The following is a 21272-nucleotide window of genomic DNA, read 5'->3' as shown; positions in this document are numbered from 1 at the left end:
AAAAATACACAATTGAAAGAAATCTGCTTCCAGTTTGCATTTGGAAAAATTGCATTGATCTATGGAACATTTGAGAAGAAGGGTTTTGGCCGTACGTGTCTGATCAATGCAATCCACAAATCTTTCTCTGCATGCCATTGCACTTGAAAGGAAAATGTGTATTAACATTTGATGCAATATTTTATTTAAAGCTATTCCACTGGAATGAGTTCCACGTAGCTCCATATCTAAACTACGGAGTCATTTACGAGGCACCAACTTGTGGACTGGATTCTGCAGTATACCATTGTTTTTCCTGCTGGTTATTTATTTGTACCAAGTACTCTCAGGATATTACAATTCCTAGACAGTTGCAAGAAAAAGTTTGTGAATCCTTGGCAATTGCCTCATTTTCTGCATTAATTACTATAAAATGTGGCCCGATTTTTCATCTAAGTCACAATAATAGACAAATGCAGTCTGCCTCAACTAATAACACACAAGCAATCGTACTTCCTCTTGTAAATACTGAGTGTAGTCTAGGGTACTACCTGGGGTAGTAATGCCTTCGACAAAAACTATTTGGAGTCAAGTGTTCCAGTCAATGAGAGGAGACTGGAGATGTGGTTTGTAGAGGTGCCCTGCCCTACAAAGAAGACACACAAAGTCAGTTTACTGACAGAGCATGCCCTTCTCAAGAAAGATCTGTTTATGTGCACTTTGCCTCGATCAAAACAACTTTCCGAGGACCTTAGAAGAAGAATTGTAGAGGTGCATGATGCTGGAAAAGGCTACAAAAGCATTTCTAAAGACCTGAGCGTTCGGCAGTCCACAGTAAGAGAAATCGTCTGCAATGAAGGAAACTCAGTACTGTTGCTACTCTTTCTAGGAGTGGGCATTCTGCAAAGGTCACACCAAGACTACAACATGCAATGCTGAAGGAGGTGAAAAGGAACCGAAGGATAACAAAAAGACATGCAGAAATCTCTAGAACTTGCTAAAGTCTCTGTTCATGTGTCCGCTATAAGAAAAACACTGAAGAAGAATGGTGTTCGTGGAAGGACACCATGGAGGAATCCACTGCTCTCCCAAAACAAACATTGCTGCGTGTCTCAACTTTGCAAAAGACCACCTGGATGTTCTACAGTGTTTCTGGGACAACGATCTGTGGGCAGATAAGACAAAAGTTGAACTTTTTGGCAGAAATGCACGCCACTATGTTTGGAGGAAAAAGGGCACGGCACACCAACACCAAAACCTCATCCCAGCTGTGAAGCATGGTGGAAGGAGCATCATGGTTTGGGGCCGTTTTGCTGCCTCAGGGCCTGGACAGCTTGCAGTCGTTGCAGGAGCATTGAATTTCTAGTTTGGCTTTCCGTGCTCCAACAACTCCTACTGCAGGATCATGTATTTTGAATCTGTAGTACAGATCTGTAAATAACTAAATTCTAATTAAGATCCAAGATCTGTAGCTTATTAACCTATTAGTACAACTTGTGCAGTCTCAGACAACAGTGTTTCCAACTTGTGGAAACATTGCATTACAAACTGTTCTTGGAACCCTTGCATGGCCCCCGGAGTGTATACTTAACAATTCTCCCACAAACAGAAAGATGACCAGGGGGAATTTCTATAGTACAGATTTTTTTTTTGTGGTACGGCACTAGTCTGTAGTTGCTCATAATACAATGAAAATGCCTAAAAAAAAACTAATAATGTAACACATTTGAATTAAACCACAATGATGTTTTACAAACCTTAAAAATAACCCCTCTCTTCTACTTTCTAATCTCTCTACCTATAACCCTCACTGAGATTAAAAGGCTTTCAGAATGGAATCAGTTTCTTTCCCCATCTTCCCCACCACCCTCAACCATGCCCAACAGTGGATTTGTGTTTGACATCTTCAGGGCAAGTGGCCCACGTTATTGTGCTTGGAACTACCACAATTCGGGCATCTTGTGGTGGTCTATGTTGAAATGCTGTTTTAAATTAAAATTATTCACTTTTATTTCAATAGCAAGTGGCTATAATGTGGAGAGAAGTGGAATATGAAGTTAAACATGATGTTCAGCATTTGAGATTGTAATGGGAACTTTACAGAAGTAATCCTTTTTCTGATCTGATTTGTAATGGCAAACTGTGTTCTGCTTGCTTAGAGAATGTATACCATTAAACTTCAGATGATATGAGATGTGGCAGATGATTTTTTTTAATGGGTCAATAAGGATCGTTTAGTCATTATTCTCCTCCTTGTTCCTCACAGGAGATACTCTGATCGATGGTGGACAGCATTACTGGGAGGTTGTCTTTGAAAGGGACAGCAAGGCTTTTTTTGTAGGTGTAGCCTACAGGACTTTGGGCAAATTTGATCAATTGGGAAAGACGAATGCTTCCTGGTGCCTTCACCTCAATAACTGGTTGCAAGTCAGCTTCACTGCCAAGCACAACAACAAGGCCAAAGTCCTGGATATCTCAGTACCTGACAGAATTGGAGTTTATTGTAACTACAGTGAAGGTATTGGGAGTCCTCAATCTCCTGTACATTACTGCATAGTTATGTTAAAGCAAAGCAAACATTTCTATCTTGCCCATTACTTTGACAGATAAGGAATTTGTGTATTCAGCCTTGATTAAATAAAGTAAGTTCCAGTGTTATATTTACTCTGAGTAAACTACTCAATCTGAGTTAAATATTGCTAGCTGGTTGTTTGACCATTGTTAACAGAGCTAGAAATTGCCACTCTTCCTTGTTGGGATAGGAAAGCCTCCTTTGCAAACTGAAATGATAGTATATATTATAAATCTTATACCTTCTATGGTTTTTCAGAATAGTTGCATGAATCAGCAAATATTAATGTTAAGGTATTTGCTTTTTGCAAAGTGTTATAAACTAAAATGCAAAAGGTTCATGTTTAACTGCTGAATAACTTATTAATATCCACCAATCATTTTGAAGTTTTTAAAGGAACTGCATTCATTAAGCAACTTACTTTGTCACCCCTAACTCTTACTCTTCCTTTCTAGCTCTTTCCCTTGTCTAACTTCATAAATGCCTCTATGCCATTCTATCATCCACTGGTGGTGATGTAGAATTAATCATATTTTGTAACTGTCATTTTGTGGTTTAACGTGGACACTGATTTATGTCCCATGAGTTGATTAGGAGTGGATGGTTCAGGAATGGCATGGGGCTAGATGGTTTCTGTAAACTTAAAAGGGCAAACAAGGTATAACATCATTACAACACCAAAGGATGTTCTTCCATATCATCAAGTGCATTTGTATTTTAGCAAGGCACAAGAGACTGCAATGCTGGAATGTGGAGCAACAAACAACGTGCTGCATGAACTCAGTGGTTTGAGCAGCATGCGGGGGGGGGGGGGGGGGGAAGGAGTTTTTGACCTAGTAATTCAAAACTCAATCAGGGCCAAGTGTGCAGAAAAGAGATGGCCAGTATGAAGAGGAGTGTGTGAATAGGAACACAGTGATTGGTGGACTGAGGTGGAAAGGGAGGAGGAGGATGATAGATTGTCAGGTTGATGCACCATCAATAACTCACGCCGAGACTTAGGTAGTGAGATATCGGCTTTTATTGACTGAAGAACAACACTACATCCTGGGGAAAATGAGGGAGAGCAGCAGGCCACAGTCGCCTTTATACAGGGGTCTGTGGGAGGAGCCACAGGGGTAGTCAGCAGGGTCTTGGGAGGAGCCACAGGAGCAGTCAGACAGGTATATCTAGTTCACCACACAGGTGGGGGAGTGAAATTGGGAGACAGACAGGAAAAGGCTGATTGTGCTGGGTGGGAGAAGTGTGAAGGTAGAGACAGGTACATATAGGTTGTCAGTGTTGGAATCTGATAAGCAAGGAAGGTGATAATGGGAACCATTGGGAAAAAGTAAAGAACAGATGGAATCAGATCTGGATTTGGGGGTGGGGAAGCAGGGTGCAGGCCACAGGTGAGGATATGCTGATGAAAATGAGGGTGAGTTGAGAAAGGGATAAAAATAAGGGGTTAGATAGCGGTTTGGGTAGGGAACACTAAAGATGAGAGAGATCTGAAATTGGTAAATTCAATATTCGTGCCTTTTGGATTGTAAGCTACCCAGGCAAAATATGAGATGTTCCTCTTGTGAATTCTAACTCCCCAAGATCATGACCATAAGAGCAGAATTAAGTCATCTTATAGATCAGTTGTCAGTTGACTCTTGGTACTTGGCACTACCAAGTTCATTTCCCTTGTGCATATCCAATATCCCTTCGAAAATAATTATTCATTACTGCTTCCAATGTCCTTGTAGGCAGCAAGATTCGGATCATTATTTGACGAACTTTTTATAACATTAAGTTCTTTGTACATCCCTAATCCTTAATATTACTTCATAGAAAGGCAGTGCAACATTCCCTTAGTATCTACTATAATCCTAGAAAGAGATCTTGACTTGTGTCACTAACAAAGCTAAACTGATCTAGATCTATGTCAATGATCTGTGTTTAGAGATTTATATTTCCATTGGGTGTCACAGCTCTGTGTTTTGAGTCAATTACATTTTAGTCAACAATGAGCATTCAAACTAAATGCTTAAGTAACTGCAGGGATGGCCAAGTGTACTGTATGTTATTAAAGTGAGTTAATGAATAAAATGCACTCCAGATTTGCTAAGACTAGTCTTTCTCTAGATTAGAGACCAGGAATCGCTCTAGTATATTCCGTAACACACCCCATTTCCTCAGCTTTCTACTCCTGAATCTCAAATATTTCCTTTTTTGTACAAAGCTTAGTTCTTCTAAGACTTCTTTAGACTTTGCTACAGAAGTCCTTAAATATGAGACTCACTGCAATTTATGTCATTTAATCCTTAATTGTGTGTTGTTGTTGTTGTTGTTGTAGCAGTTTACTTTGGTGATTAAAGGGGATGGCATTTCCCTCTTGTCCAACTTCAAATGATCTGGCTCTTCTTGCTGATTCTCTTTCTCCATAGCTAGACCTACAGCTGGAACTAACAGTGCTGTAGTTTCTATTTGAGTATATGGTCTTGCTGCTTGTTGAATTTTTGCAGAATGGAAGTGTGCAATCACACCAAAATAAAAGTACACCATTGTTGTCAAGTTTTAAAAATGAGCCAGGCTTGAAATCTGGCAGATATTCAATTACTCCTGCCATATGTTCATATTTGGGGCTTTGTGGACTGCCACACTTGTAGTGTAAAACCCTCTATTCCCCACTTATCTGGATATGAAATGGCCTGTCTTGCTTTCTAGGCAATGAAACATGATCTTGTACCCCTCTTGATGAGAAATCTAAATGCTAAATATTGGAACAGTTTCCAATTGCCAATATTGTCCAAATCAGATGTAACATGGTCCGATCCAGTATACAGTCAGTGAAATATGCCCTTTCCCTTTCTACATCTGGAGTTCTGCACATATTTCCCTCTTCCAGAGCTTATTTCTTTATACGAGGGGTGATTGATAAGTTTGTGGCCTAAGATAGAAGGAGTCAATTTTAGAAAACCTAGCACATTTATTTTTCAGCATAGTCCCCTCCTACATTTACACACTTAGTCCAGCGGTCGTGGAACATATGGATCTTGGACCTCCAGAAAGTGTCCACAGATGGGTGATTGATAAGTTTGTGGCCTAAGGTAGAAGGAAATGAGTTATACCGCTCCCGTTACATGCACATGCAGTTCAACTCTTTATGCAGAAAGCTTGCAGTTATTAACTCATCAGGGGTGATTGATAAGTTTGTGGCCTAAGGTAGAAAGAGATGAGTTATTAACTTCAACTGTAAGTGCATGTAAAGAGAGCTATATCTCATCTCCTTCTACCTTAGGCCACGAACTTATCAATTACCCGTGCTGTGGACACTTTCTGGAGGTCACAGATCCATATGCTCCACGACCGCTGGACTAAGTGTGTAAATGTAGGGGGGGACTATGCTGAAAAATAAATGTGCTACGTTTTCTAAAATTGACTCCTTCTGCCTTAGGCCATGAACTTATCAATCACCCCTCATCTAATGTCCATAGGAGGAGTAAAGACCGGCATAGATCTGCCATAATCATGTTAAATGGCAGGACAGGATTAGGGAGCCTGATGACCCTTTCCTGCACCTAATGGGTTCTTGGTTGGAAGATGCTTTACTTGCCCATTCAACAGGTGGGTAACTTGCATAAACCCTTGTTGCATTTTGTTTAATTTTAATTGGAGGGAATAAAATCACACTGTAGTCTTATGTTGGCAAGTACACCAATTTCAATGAGTATTTTAGAAGTATGTTAATTGCTGCATTCTTTGCCTCTTCTCAAAGTTGACTGATCCCAAGGGTGAAGGTGGTAAAAATATGAGATTGAATTTGGTATCCTTTTCCTGGTATTGAGAAAATACAAGTAAGAAGATGTGTCAATAGAGGAGAGAAAAGATAAAGCCTCAAACAATGAAGAGAAAATTGTGGATCTGGTGTCAGGTTTTTGGAGGAGTAACATCAGTAATTTGAAATGAGGTACAAGGTTGTTGGTTTAAATGCTCCTTCGACAATCTGTAACCCTTTTCATTCTCATTGTTTCAGGTCATCTGTCATTCTACAATGCCAAAACTAAGCAGTTGATTCATTCTTTCAGGACAAAGTTCACACAGCCTGTCCTCCCTGCCTTCATGGTATGTGTGCTTTCCTGTCTTTCAATGTTTTTCTATAGTAAATGTTTCTCTAATTCCTCCTGAATATTTGCTCAAGCAAGTACACTAATTTGTGTATTTTGTACCTAACCTATTGCTGTATGGGAGTTGATGTTGTTGATCTGAAGACATGACCCAAATTAAAATCAAGAGACAAACTTTCCTGTAACTGAGGTCACTGCAACAGCTTTACAAAGAGCCCTGCAACAGCACCGCAGAAAATCGATCCACTTCAACCTGGTGACTATTACAGCAATGAAAGGAGTGCACCAGTTTGGATGCATTAAATGTGAATCTGTACAAATTAAGTACTTCCAAGTTTTGGCCTGAAATTCTCTGAACTGTCTTCTATTGCTGATCTACTCAGATTACCCTGACAAATTATTTCAAGCACTGGTGTTGGTATTGGAGCTGCTACTTCTCAGTAGCAGAGACCCAGATTCACTCGTGACCTCTGGTGCTGTCTGTGTGGAGTTTGAATATTCTCCCATGGCAGTGGGGGTTTCCTCCTGCATCCCAAAGCTGTGAGAGTCAAAAGGTTATTGGCCACTACAGATTGCCCCTGGTGATTGTCAGAATCTCAGAGGAGCTGATAGAATTGGGGAGAATGGGATTAGTGTAAATAGGTTTTTGATGGTTAGTGCAGGCCCGGTGGGCTAGAGGGCCAGCTTTCATGCTGTATCTCCCTCACTCTTTGTGTTTCTCTATTTTTGTATGTCTTTTCTGATTGGTAGTTTGATGTTACCTATCTCCTGCCTATCCCATCCTATTGAGTCATGTCATCTGCAAAAATTCACTGATTACGCAGTGAATAGTTGGGTGTATAAAGGGAGGATGAATGCAGGGCCCTGGTGGAGGACTTTGTCAAATGGTGCAAGCTGAATCATCTGCAGCTCAACATCAGTAAGACAGGAGATGGTGATGGACTTTAGGAAGACTAAGCCTGCACTGCTCCCTGTTACTATTGATGGTGAGGACCTACAAGTACCTGGGGGTGCACCTGGATGACAGACCTGCGTGGAGCACCAACACAGAGGCTGTGTACAAGAAGGGCCAGAGTTACCTCTACTTCCTGAGGGGACTGAGGTTCTTTGGAGTGTGCAGGCCTCTCCTTCACATGTTCTACCAGTCTGTTGTCGCCAGTACAATCTTCTCTGCGGTGATGTGCTGGGGCAATGGCATCAACACAGGTGAAGCCAACAGGCTCAATAAACTGATTAGAAAGACTGGCTCTGTTATAGGAGTCAGACTGAGCACAATGGAGGCTGTGGTAGAACAAAAGACCCTCTGGAAAATGCAATTCTGGATGATGTTTCTCACCCTCTGCATGCCACCTTGGCAAAACAGAGGAGACTTTTAAAAATAGACTAAGACAACTGCACTGCTCCAAAGAGTGCTATTTAAGGTGATTACTCTTGGCCATTAGGCTCTGTAATGAGTCAACCTATAGCCGAGGAAGTGATGGTCCCCTCCTGTTAGACTGTTTGAGGTAACTTTATTTGTTACTTCTCCTCTAATGTTTGTATATCTATACACTTGTAATGCTACTGTGACACTGTCATTTCCTTTGGGATCAATAAAGTATCTATTTATTTCTTACACTGTCTTGCGCACACAGAAACTTTAATGTGCATGCTCAGCATCCTGTTGCATTTTTGTACTAACTGTGCCCGTGTATTTTTCTCCTGTCCGCAGGTCTGGTGTGGTAGCTTTATCGTGCAAACTGGACTTCAGGTACCAAGTGCTGTCAAATCGCTGCAGAAACGCAACAGTGGTACCAGTAGTTCCAACGCTAGCTTAACCTAGAAATCCTCATTTAACTCCACCATACCTGTGCGAATCAAAGGCTGAATGTATGGTGAAACTTGCCTTGGTGGAAAATAAAGACTGGATTTGGATTCTGTAAACCTATGTAGGAAGTTGGCCTTCTTATATTTGGAGTTATTAAGTCTGGCACTCTTTGTAGGAATGGAAAATTGTGATTGGTCTTCCATTTCTAATGAGGATTATTACTGGGAAATTGATGCAAGATCTAAATTTTGAAATGTTTTTTAAAACATGACAAACTGGAGGTGCTTGTAACAATAATCATTGTGCAGAGTACTAGAGTTACATATAAATCTTCCTCTCAAAGGTAACAATATGTTAATATCTTCTGACCATAGGAAGCATCTTGTATGAACAAATTGTCAATTGGCCTAAATTTCTCTATACTCAGAAAAAGGGGAAGAGATCTTCACAGCTGGCACCCAAAATAAAATTATTTCAGCAAGTTCTGTAATGGTGCCTTTTGTTCATTTTAAAGTCAAGGTACTGAGAATGGCCACCTGGAAAAAGGGTTAAATTATTTTGTCAATGAGAAGTAATGAGTGTCACAGAAAAGCACCTTAAAGGAGTAAATTAAAGGCATTTTCTGCTTCTCCCAGCTGAATGTTACCTTACCTACATTAAGTTATATGTAACACATGAGTAGCTGCCTAGGATGAGTAACAAATCTTTTCTGTTTTGATCACTAAGGAAATTTTAGATCATTTTATCTCCTTGTTGCTTTATAGCTGGGAAAGCAAGATAGTTTACCCTTGAATGTCCTTCTGGCTATTGCTAATACACAGAACCAAACAGTGGATTGTATTGATTGTATAAAATGGAAGCTTCACAGTCAGTAGTTTAGTTAAAATACCTTACAAACTTGGCCATTAATGGTCATTATTCGCAGTCAAGATGAGCAGTAATGAGGCCTACTGAGGATTACTCTGCTCCTTCCTGTCCTCTTCTGTGCAAGATAATGACTGCTTCGTCCTTGGAAACTTTAAGCTCAGTTGCTGCTGGCTGCTTTTCACAACTGAAGCAAAATGTATTGCATTCTGTAAAATAGTTGGTTCGAGGTTAAAACGTAATATATGAATGGAGTAAGGGATACTTCCCGGGTTGTGGATCGTACACTACACATCACAGACCAGGAAACTTTATCTGAGGAAATGCATCCTACCCCCATGACAGCTGTTAAACATGCATAATAGTATCAAGGTCTTTTGGGCTTGCGGTCTTTTCATTTATGAACAAAAGATGGTCTCTGAATATGGAGCACTATTCTGGCAATGTAAAAATCTAATTGGGTTTTAACTTTTATTTCTAATTATATAATGTCACTTGTTGAATGCTGTAGTGATTTGAACTCTTGGCATATGCTTCTGGGTACCAGATCTCTGCAGATGGCCGAGTTGAGCCCCAGTTAGAGAAATGCACTTATTGGCTGTCTCAATACCTTTCACGAGCCCTCTGCATTTTACTACCTCTTTTGTTGGAACGGATGTTAGTGATGCACCTGTGCTGTGTGATTATGAATAGAAATCAGATTGTGTTGGGCCTGAACTCTTTGTCAGATCTATGCTCATATTGCTGTGCGTTTTCCCATTGATTCTTTAGCTGGGTTAACACGTGCACAGAGGTGAACTTGCTTTGAATGTGAAACAGATGACGATAGGCAATTCATGGCCCCTCTAACTTAATGGTAGTAAATGCATAAACAGAGGGCAATTGAGAGATGGAAAACCTCGTTTTGAGGATTTTGATGACTCTGCAAGTGATTTACAGGATTAAATTTAAGTGGCTAAATCTTCTAGAGGGAAATGGAAACCAGGCATAGAGATTTGAGTCTGGTCATCAGTATTATTTTTACTTGTAAAAACTCCATTTTGGATTTTGCTTCGCGTAATACATGGCTTTGAATGTCTGATTAATAGAATGTATATAAAAAGTTGGCATTTCACATGTTAAATGTTTCCTATTAAAAATAATTGCAGCAGGGTTTTTTTTTGTGGCTTATGTTTCTTTGAGATGTAGCACATAATAAATAATTATTCACAATGGTAACCAGCCTTGACTCCTGGTATAAGGTTCTTGGTGCGCTTGCTGATTTGACCTGAGTGTTGGGGACAAGAGTCTGCTTTGATCCCTCAGCAATTAAATACATAATGTGCACTGCATGAATAAAAGCTTGTTGGCTTTTTTTTTAAACTTATGGAGGATTATTCTTGCCTGAATCAGCACATTTTTTTAGACAAATAAGTTACTGTACATTGCAACACACAAAAAGCTGGAGGATCTCAGCAGGCCAGATAGCATTTATGGAAAAGAGTAAACAGTTAATGTTGAGGGTCAGGACACTTCATCAGGACTGGAAAGAAAGAGAAGTCAGAGTAAAAAGGTGTCGGGGGGGAGGGGGAGAAAGAAGTAGAAGGTGATGGGTGAAACTGGGGGACGGGTGAAGTAAAGAGCTGGAAACTTGATTGGTGAAAGAGATAAATGGCTGGAGAAGGGAGAATCTGATAGGAGACCATGGAAGAAAGGGGAGGAGCAGCAGAACCAGAGGGAGATGATGGGTAGGTAAGGAGATAAGGTGAGAGAGAAACAGGAATGATGAAGAGGAGGGAAATTACCAGAAGTTTCTGTACATTATTTTTCTGGAATGTATATGTTGATTAATTGCCTTCCATGGTACAACTGCAGACTGCAGTATATCTTCATACTTGTGTGTATAACACAGATGCCCTTGGTACATTCTCCCACTTATTTTCTTGCATTCTCTCACTTGCATTAACTTTCCTGATTCACTGGGAACAATTACAATAGCCAATTAAGCTATCAGTACCTCATTGAAATGGAAGAGGATACCAAAAGCATCTGGAGGAAACATATGTGATCATAGAGGGAAGGAGTATACTCTGCATAGATAGAGGCTAAGGGTCAGGATTGGAGCTGTGGGACAGCAACATTATGTACTGCATCACCTCGATACACAACTCTAGGGTTTACCTCATGGAGGAAACTGATCAATGTTGAGTGTAAGTATTTACGATTCTCCCTCACGGTCTCTCATCCAAATTGCTAAAATTTATTTGAAGTTCCTTCTTTTGGACCTTTCACATTCTGAAAGCTTCTTTCCTGTTGGTATCATTGCAAAGAGCTAATATTGGTATAAAATACATTTTTGTTGCTGCTATGTTGTGGCCTAATACAGTTTATAGTTTATTATATTGGATCCATGAGTTTCTATCTAAAAACCGGTAGACCTGAAGAAAGTTTATTCATTGACTCTTTGACTTGTTTCAGTTAAGTGAGAAATTGACAATACTTTGCAACTTCATTTTTGTTGCTTTGTCAGTCTGGTATGTTTACAAAATGCCCTCAATTCAGTCTATATTTTTGAACAGGCTTCTTGATTGCAGTTGTGAATCCTAAATCATAGTTACATCAGGAGGTTCCCAGATGAGTTTCTGAAAACTGACACTTGGGTAGATCGTTACCTTTTGTAGCTGCAGCTGGGAGCAATGGTTTGTAATGCACTGGTGCCACTCTAATACAGGAAAGGAAGTGTAAACCAATCTGATGTCTCAATGCCTGAATGATTTGTTGACTTTAAAATGTAGAAGAAAAGATGTTGCCTACTTTAATTGAGTAGTTAGGGGCACTAACACTTGTCGTTATCTAGCCTGAACTGAGTCACCTCAGCTGATAAGAACTGATCAGATGTTGATAAATCAGGATTGGGCAGCGAGGCACACATCTACAAAAACCACTTCAGTTTGTCAATGGGGCTTGAGAGTTAGAAGCAACATTCTAATGTTTTCAAATTAGTTTTCCTATTTGAAGGTTCTACTCCCCCACCACAACCTCCCAAGAGCCATGGCTCTACTTCCATTCGTATAGGTGAGTTATTTATCAGCTTCTGAATCAACATCCCTATGCCTCCCAATCCTATTGTTACCCTAAGAGACTATTCAGAGTAGGTTGGGAGAACTGGCCAAAAAAAACACCAGGCTTGTCATTCCTTCTGTTTGGGCAAATTCGTATCTTCCTTTCTGAGGCTTTTTTTTTGCAAATAGTCATAGTTGTACTGAATGAAAAGCAGGCCTTTAGGCCTAAATTGTCCACACTGACCAAGTAGCCTTCCTGATCTAGACCTATTTGGCCCAAACCCCTCTCTTTTTTTCCCCCTGTCCAAATGTCTTTTAAATATCATAACTATACCTGCCTCCACTGCTTTGGTATAGAAACATGGAAAATATACAGCATAATAAAGGCCCTTCAGCCCACAAAGCTGTGCCTAACATGTCCCTACTTTTGAACTACCTGGGCTTTACCCACAGCCCTCTATTTTTCTAAGCTCCATGTACCCATGCAGGAGTCTCTTAAAAGACTCTATCATATTCGCCTCCACCACCGCCGCCAGCAGCCCATGCCACACACTCACCACTCTCTGCGTAAGAAAAAAACTTACTCCTGACATCCCCTCTGTACCTACTTCCAAGCACCTTAAAACTATGCCCTCTCAGACTAGCCATTTCAGCCCTGGGGAAAAGCCTCTGACTATCCACACGATCAATGCCTCTCATTATCTTGCACTCCTCTATCAGGTCACCTCTCATCCTCTGTTGCTCCAAGGAGAAAAGGCTGAGTTCACTCAACCTATTCTCATAAGGCATGCTCCCCAATCCAGGCAATATCCTTGTAAATCTCCTCTGCACCCTTTCTATGTTTCCACATCCTTCCTATAGTGATGCGACCAGAAATGAGCACAGTACTCCAATTGGGGTCTGACCAGGGTCATATATAGCTGCAACATTACCTCTTGGCTCTTGAACTCAATCCCACGATTGATGAAGGCCAATGCACCGTATGCCTTCTTAACCACAGAGTCAACCTGCGTAGCAGCTTTGAGTGTCCTATGGACTCGGACCCCAAGATCCCTCTGATCCTCCACACTGCCAAAAGTCTTACTATTAATACCATATTCTGCCATCATATTTGACCTACCAAAATGAACCACCTCACACTTATCTAGGTTGAACTCCATCTGCCACTTCTCAGCCCAGTTTTGCATCCTAGCGATGTCTCATTGTAACCTCTGACAGCCCTCCACACTATCCACAACACCCCCAACCTTTATGTCATCAGCAAATTTACTAACCCATCCCTCCACTTCCTCATCCAGGTCATTTATAAAAATCACAAAGAGTAGGGGTCCCAGAACAGATCCCTGAGGCACACCACTGGTCACCAACCTCCATGCAGAATATGACCTGTCTACAACCACTCTTTGCCTTCTGTGGGCAAGCCAGTTCTAGATCCACAAAGCAATGTCTCCTTGGATCCCATATCTCTGTACTTTCTCAATAAGCCTTGCATGGGGTACCTTGTCAAATGCCTTGCTGAAATCCATATACACTACATCTATGGCTCTACCTTCATCAATGTGCTTAGTCACATCCACAAAAAACTCATAAGGCATGACCTGCCTTTGACAAAGCCATGCTGACTATTCCTAATCATATTATGCCTCTCCAAATGTTCATAAATCCTGCCTCTCAGGATCTTCTCCATAGTATGTTGTTCAATATACTCACTACCCTTCCACGAAGAAAATTGTTGCCTGTCAGGTGCCTTTTTAAATCATTCTCTCGCATTAAACCTATGACCACTAGTTTTGGTCTCCCCTACCATGGGAGAAAGAATATGGTTACTGCCTTTACCTCTGCCCCTCATGATTTTATAAATCTCTAAGATCAGACTAGCGTCCTATGGTTCGGGGGAGGGGGGATTTCCTAGCCTATACAGCCTCTCCTTAAAACTCAAACTCCCCCCCCCACCCCCGTTTTGGCAACATCATAAATCTTTTTTGCACCCTTTCCAGTTTAATGACATCCTCATTAATTTAATTACATTCTAACATTTTTTTCAATCACTTTGGAAGACTCCAGCTAAGATTTGTCTTGTGTCCATATACTTGTGTTTTTCCTTGTCTTAAATGTCTGTTTGAAGGAAAGTTGCATTAAAAAGATGATGAATAAGTTTTAAATGCCTGTCAACCACACCTGAATATACCATCATTTTAATTCACAAGGTTGTTTTGTGAACAAAATCTCCAGTCATTTTTTTTTACTGAAGTGCAAATCAAATCCTGAAATCTATCTTTAGTTTACTTGCAGAAGGTATTAGGAGAGAGGGGAAGAAAAGATTTGCTTTAAAATTAAAGGAGATCATGAACTCTATTGTTTTATGTAAATGCTAGTCATTTTCCAATTACTGGATGAGTAAATACAAATGGAGGATGCAAGGCAAGATAAGTAGGGCTTTCAGAGATTTGGAAGCAGCTGGAGTACCCTGACACTTTGCCAAGTCCTTGTAATTACCATTCATATTGTCTGTTTATGTCATTCTCTTGGAGGGAGTCGGGCTGCCTCTTCTATTATGTAATTTAGGCATTAAAGGGTAGTACTATATTTTTAACAACAGTATAATTTAATAGTCAATCTGCAAACACATTTCTTTGCCAAGCGTTGAACCACATGCTGTTGCACTTTAAGGAAATACAATTTTCCCACCAGCAGGACTAATATCCTAGCAGTACAATACATTTTTCAAAGCACAATCATTGTTAGAGCTGATACTTACCCCACAGCCTAATAGAAAGCCATTTTGGAGAATTCTGCTATGCCTATAACATTTTTAGCCATAATTTTTCTTTTATTCATTCTGTTCTTGTCGATGTTAAGTGCTCAGCGATGTTAGTGTATCTAAACAAAACTCCAGAAACTCCATGACTTTTACTGGAATTGTGTTGCAGATGCTGATAGCTCTCAGTAAGTCACCCAAATCACAACTCTTTGCAAAATAATGTATAGCAAGTATCAAAAGCATTGTGGTATAGTCTTAAAATTATCAGAGGCAGTTTTCACCACTTGCATTCCTTTGGTTTTTGAGACATTGGCCCTCCCCTACTACTATTCTGTCCTGCACACACCAGATTGCAAATATGCGGTGGTTCTAATATACTGAAGTGAAAGAATGATAATCTAGGCTCTTCCACAGTTTGAATGTGTTTTCATTGATAGCAGGACACATTGCAGGGAGGAATGGTTCCAACCTGTGTTATCCTCTTTACAAATAGTCTGTGCCAGATTCATTATGGACATACTTCTGTGCTGAATCATCCCACCAGAGTAAACGATCCAGCATTTGGATTAAATCTGCTACACAGCAATGGATTTGCCAACAAGCACGTGGCACATGATTTGCTGTCCACTGTGGTCAGGTTCCAGAGGTGAAACATGAGATCTGTTATTTAATTCCTCAAACCATCATTTGCCCCATTTTTTTTTTTTGCTTCTCTAGCAAGCGTGATTTGTTTTTTTAAAAAACGGCAAGTGAATCCGGGAGGCTAATCCACCACAGAGTTGAGGTATTCCTGGATTGGAAGTGCTACCCTCACTCGAGGGGGATACAAAAGGGCTCTTCAAGCACCTCAAGGCAGAGGTCTGGCAGATAACTCTCGGCCTAAGGAAAAAATGGTAGCTAGAAAGAATACTGAAGGCTCAACAATGCACTGAGAGTCAGAGGTTCTTTGGCATCTATTGTGGTCCAAACGCAAGGGCTTCTCAAGTGCCAAAGAACCCCTGATTAGAACCAAAGGAAGGAATACTTAAAAACAACCTCCACTCTGACTCTATCCATGGCCCTTGAGTTCATCCCACTGCAGTCCAACCAGTCAGATTTACCACCACTCCTGACTGACAAGTTGGAAAGGCCACATCAGAACTCAAAAACTACAATGCCTTAGAAGGAGACCATACCAGTCTGAAATCTTAGCTGATTTTCGATCACATCACAAATGGCATTGCCCACATCTGGGAAGAGGAGATCACAGGAAATCATGATTATCTTCAAGAAAGAGACAGTCTAATTGTGGTAACTGCAGATAGTTCTCAGTTTTGTCTGCTAAGGATAAAGTGATTGGCAGAATCTTACTCACTTGCTTCATCTCAGAGGCTAAGGAACTGCTCTCCAAAATATCATGTGGATTCCACCCAGCCGGAGGCATAGTGGACATGATCTTCACCATGGGACAACTCCATGAAAAATGCAGGGAGAAGTTGTAACCATAAATGGCCTTCAGCCTCTCTAATATTCAACTAGCTTTAGAAGTTCACCTCTGATGAATTTGGTCAATGCAAAAATACCATGATACTGATAAACAATAGAACTAATCTTAATGAAAATTTAAACACCTGCATCTTGACAAGTACTATACATCTAATCCCACTTCATGGTTGGCTTCCTTTGACCTATTGCTAGAGATTGATGTTGGTCAAATGTACTGAGCTACAGTGGAAAAACTTTTTTTTGTGTCATCCATACAGATAATTTCATCAAATCAGAGTATTTGAGGTAGTACAGGGGAACTGCAAGAACAGAATGCAGACAAAGTGTTAGAGTTGCTGAGAAAGTTCAGTGCTGGCAGACAATAGGGTGCATGGTCTTAAAGCAGAATGAGGTCAATAATGTATTCTATTGTACTAGGCGATTCTAAGATAGTCTTTTTACATCAATAAAAGCTGTCCTTAAGCTTGGCAGTATATGCTTTCAGGTTTATGTATCCTCTGCCTGATTGGAAGCTGGAGTGGAGAAAAAGCCTCCCTCCCCTTTCCTGATCTCACTGTCTCTGTCTCTAGAGACAGCTATCTACTGATGTCTATAACAAACCCATGGACTCACAGCTACCTGGACTATACCTCATCCCATCCTGATACTTGTAAAAATGCCATCCCCATCTCTCAAATCCTCTGTCTCTGCCACATCTGCTCTCAGGATGAGGCTTTTCACCCCAGAACGAAGGAGATGTCCTCCTTTTTCAAAGAAAGGGGCTTTCCTTCCTCCACCATCATTGCTGCCCTCAACTGCATCTCTTCCATTTCATGCACATCTGCTCTTACCCCATCCTCCCACTACCCTATCAGGGATAGGGTTTATCTTGTCCTCACCTATCACCACACCAGCCTTCGCATCCAGCACAGCATGATTTACCGAAACTTCCACCACCTCCAACGGGATCCCTCCACCAAGCACATCTTTCCCTCCCAACCCCTTCCCCCACACTTCCTGCTTTCTGCAGGGATCTCTGTAACTCCCTTTTCCATTCGTTCCTCACTACTGATTTCCCTCTCGGCACTTATTCTTGCAAGCGGAACAAATGCTACACCTGCCCCTACACCACCTCCCTCACTGCCATTCTGGACCCCAAACAGTCCTTCTAGGTGAGGTGACACTTCACCTGTGAGTCTGTTTGGGTCATATACCATGTCTAGTGTTCCCAACGTGGCCTCCTGTATATTAGTGAGACCCAACATAGATTGGGAGTCCTCTTCACTGAGCACCAACATTCTATCCGCTAGAAGAATCGGGATCTCCCAGTGTCCACCTATTTTAATTCCACTTCCCATTCCGATATGTCAATCCATGGCCTCCCCTACTGTCGCAAGGAGGCCACACTCAGGTTGGAGGATCCACACCTTGTATTCTGTCTGGCTAGCCTCCAACCTGATGGCATGAACATCGATTTCTCGAACTTCCGATAATCCCACCTCTTCACCATTCCCCATCTCCTTTTCCTTCTCTCACCTTATCTCCTTGTCTGCCCATTGCCTCCCTCTGGTGCTCCTCCCCCCTTTTCTTTCTTCCAGGGCGTTCTGTCCTCTCCTATCAGATTTCCCCATCTCTAGCCCTGAATCTCTTTCACCAATCAACCTCCCAGCTCTTTACTTCATTCCTCCCCCTCCCTGTTTCACCTATCACCTTGTGTTTCTCTCTCCCCTCTCCCCACCTTTTCAATCTACTCCTCATCTTTTTTTCCTCCAGCCTTTCTGAAGGGTCTCGGCCTGAAACACCGACTGTACTTTTTCCATAGATGTTGCCTGGCCTGCTGAGTCCCTCTAGCATTTTGTGTGTGTGTTGCTTGGATTTCCTGCATCTGCTTAAGGAGAGAGAATGTCCGGGATGGTTAGGGCCTTTGATTATGTTGTTGCAATGTTATGATATAAAAATCACACAAGGTGAATTGGGAGAAGGCACGTTACAGAACAGACTGAGAAGGGACTAGTGAGACAGTAATTACACCAAATGATGTTTGAGTAAAGCGTAACAAATGTGGTGCACTTCTATCCAGTGATATACCGTTGAGGTTCTGCCTCAGGCATGCATCCTGGCAAGAGTTGCCCTTTTGTTTCCCCAACTTTTACTCTCCCAAAGGTTTGACTATGAGTAAGGACAGGCTGAAAGCATTTCTAATTACCTGTTTGACCATGAACCTATGCTGAGCTAACAGAACGTAGAACAGCACAGCACAGGAAAAGGCTTTTCGGCCCAGAGTGTTGTGCCAAACCAATTAAATTAGCAATCAAATGGCTAACTTACCTCTTCCACTGACATAATAACCATATCCTTCCATTTTCCTCATGTTCATGTTCCTATCTAAACATCTCTTAGAAGTCCCTAATTATTTATCTACTACAATCCCAGGCACCCAAAAACTTGCCCCTCATCTCTTTTGCAATTATGTCCTCTCACCTTAAATGTAGTACTAGACATTTCAACTCCTGGAAAAAGTTTGTCTACTCCAGGGGCTTCCTAACCCGGGGTCCACAGACCCCACGGCTAATAGTAGGGGTCCATGGGATAAAAAAGGCTGGGAACCCCAGTCTACTCTATCTATGCCTATTATAATTTTATATATCTCAATCAGATCTCCCTGAGCCTCCACCACTCTGGACGCAAAATGACAACCTCTTGTTATAGCACATATCCTCTAATCCTGGCTAAACCTCTTTTTCACCCTCTCCAAAGCCTCAATATTATTCCTATAATGGGGCAGCCAGAAGTGAATCCAGGTGTGACCTAACTGAAGTTTTATAAAGCTGCAACATCCTGACTTGAATTCAATGCCTCAACTAATAAAGGCAAGCATGCCATATACCTTTTTGACCACCCTATCAACCTGTGTTCCCACTTTCAGAGACCCCAGTATCCCTTCGCTCATCACTGTTAAGGATCTTGCCTTTAGCAGTGTACTGTCTCTTTACATTTGACCTTCCAAGGTCCAACACTTCACACTCACCCAGGTTAAACTCCATTTGCTATTTCTCCATTCAGACCTGCAACTGATCTATATCCATTGTGTCCTTTGCCAGTCTTCTGTGCCATCCACAGCACCACCAATCTTGGTATCATCCGCAAACTTTCTAACCCACTCATCTAAATTTTCATCCAGGTCATTTACAAACAGCAGAGTTCTCAGCACAGATCCCTGTGGAACACCACTAACTACAGACCTCCAGCTTGAATAAGTTCCCTCAGCCACTACTCTTATTATGTGCAAGCCAGTTCTGAATCCAAACGGACAATTCATCATGATCTCATAAATCTTAATCTTCTAGATGAGCCTCTCATGATGGACCTTGTCAAATGCATTACTAAAATCCATATAGACAACATCCACAGCTTTAACTTCATCAATCACCCTTGTCAAAAAACTCAATCAATGCATGACTTGTCCCACACAAAGCTATGCTGGCTTTCCCTAATTAGGCAATGGTTTTCCAAATGTTCATAAATCTTATCTCTAAGAATTCTCTTAAGTAACTTCCCTATCACTGAAATGAAACTCACCAGAATATAGTTTCCAGGATTATTCCTGTTTCTCTTCTTGAATAATGGAACAACATTAGCCATTCTCCAGACCTCCAAGAACTCACCTGTGGCTAGAGAGGACATGATGATATTGATCAAGGCCCCAGCAATCTCTTCTTTTGATTCTCTCAATAACCTGGGGTATATCCAGCTTAATGCTCTTTAAGAGAGCCAACACTACTTCCTCCTTTACCTCAGTGCCCAAGGTATCAACACTGATCTCCCTGTCCTCCATGTCCTTCTCCTTGGTAAATAGCAATGCAAAGTACTCATTAAGGATCTCACTCCGATCTTCCACATCCAAGTAAGTGTTCCGCCCTTTATCCATGAGTGGTCCTACCCTCTCCCTAGTTATCCCCCTTCTCTTGAATGCCTTGGGATTTTTCTTTAATCCTCCTTGTCAAAGACTTCAGGTTCCGGAAATTGGAACTAGATGGGAGAATAGTTTAGCTCATGGTGGAGTGATGGAGCAGACTCGATGGTCCGAATGGCCTACTTCTGCTCCTTTGTCTTGTGATCTTGTGACTTTTCATGGCATTACTAAATACCTTGAGTTCTTTTCTGGCTTTTTTAAAAAATATTATCCTCAAGGTCTCTGATGAGTCTAGGTTCCTAAACTTTATATATTTTTTTCTTCTTGAATAAATTTGCCTCTTTTGACATCCAAGGTCCTTTTACCTCACCATTCTTGTCCTTTCTTCTGACTGAAACATACCTGTTCTATACTCTGTGCGTCCTACACATGTTGGATGTTGACTTGTCCAAAAACAACTGTTCCCAATTAACTCTCCCTACTTCCTGCCTAATGCTCTTGTAATTTGCCCTGCTCCAATGCAGTACTCTCACAAAGTTCATATTTATCCTTATCAATAGCTATCTTAAAGCTTTGAGTTGTGGTTACTGTTCCCCATCTGTTCACCCACTGAAAGGTTGGTCACCTGGCCAGGTTCATTACCCAACAACAGATCCAGTACAGTCCCTCCTCTTGTTGGACTATCAATGTATTGATTTAAAGAAACCCTCTTGGATGTACTTAACAGATTCTGCCCCATCTAAACCACTTAAACTAAGGTCCCAGTTTATATTAGGG

At 41.2% G+C, this 21272-nt stretch overlaps 1 protein-coding gene across 4 annotated transcripts in view; it reads left to right on the top strand.

Annotated features, from left to right (window-relative positions):
* fsd1 (fibronectin type III and SPRY domain containing 1) overlaps positions 1 to 21272 on the top strand; it is a 73041-nt gene that overhangs the window by 43001 nt on the left and 8768 nt on the right. For 3 of the 4 annotated variants that reach the window (XM_073068737.1, XM_073068736.1, XM_073068734.1), the window contains 3 exons: positions 2246 to 2497; positions 6555 to 6643; positions 8357 to 8395. In XM_073068737.1, the coding sequence (XP_072924838.1) occupies positions 2246 to 2497; positions 6555 to 6643; positions 8357 to 8395 (380 nt within the window). Of the gene's footprint in view, positions 1 to 2245; positions 2498 to 6554; positions 6644 to 8356; positions 10535 to 21272 lie in introns of those variants that run through there. The other variant, XM_073068735.1, reaches the window with a different exon arrangement.

The sequence above is a fragment of the Hemitrygon akajei genome, chromosome 16, assembly GCF_048418815.1.
Source record: "Hemitrygon akajei chromosome 16, sHemAka1.3, whole genome shotgun sequence".
Lineage (NCBI taxonomy): Eukaryota > Metazoa > Chordata > Chondrichthyes > Myliobatiformes > Dasyatidae > Hemitrygon > Hemitrygon akajei.
This window is presented reverse-complemented; position numbering and strand designations above follow the sequence as displayed.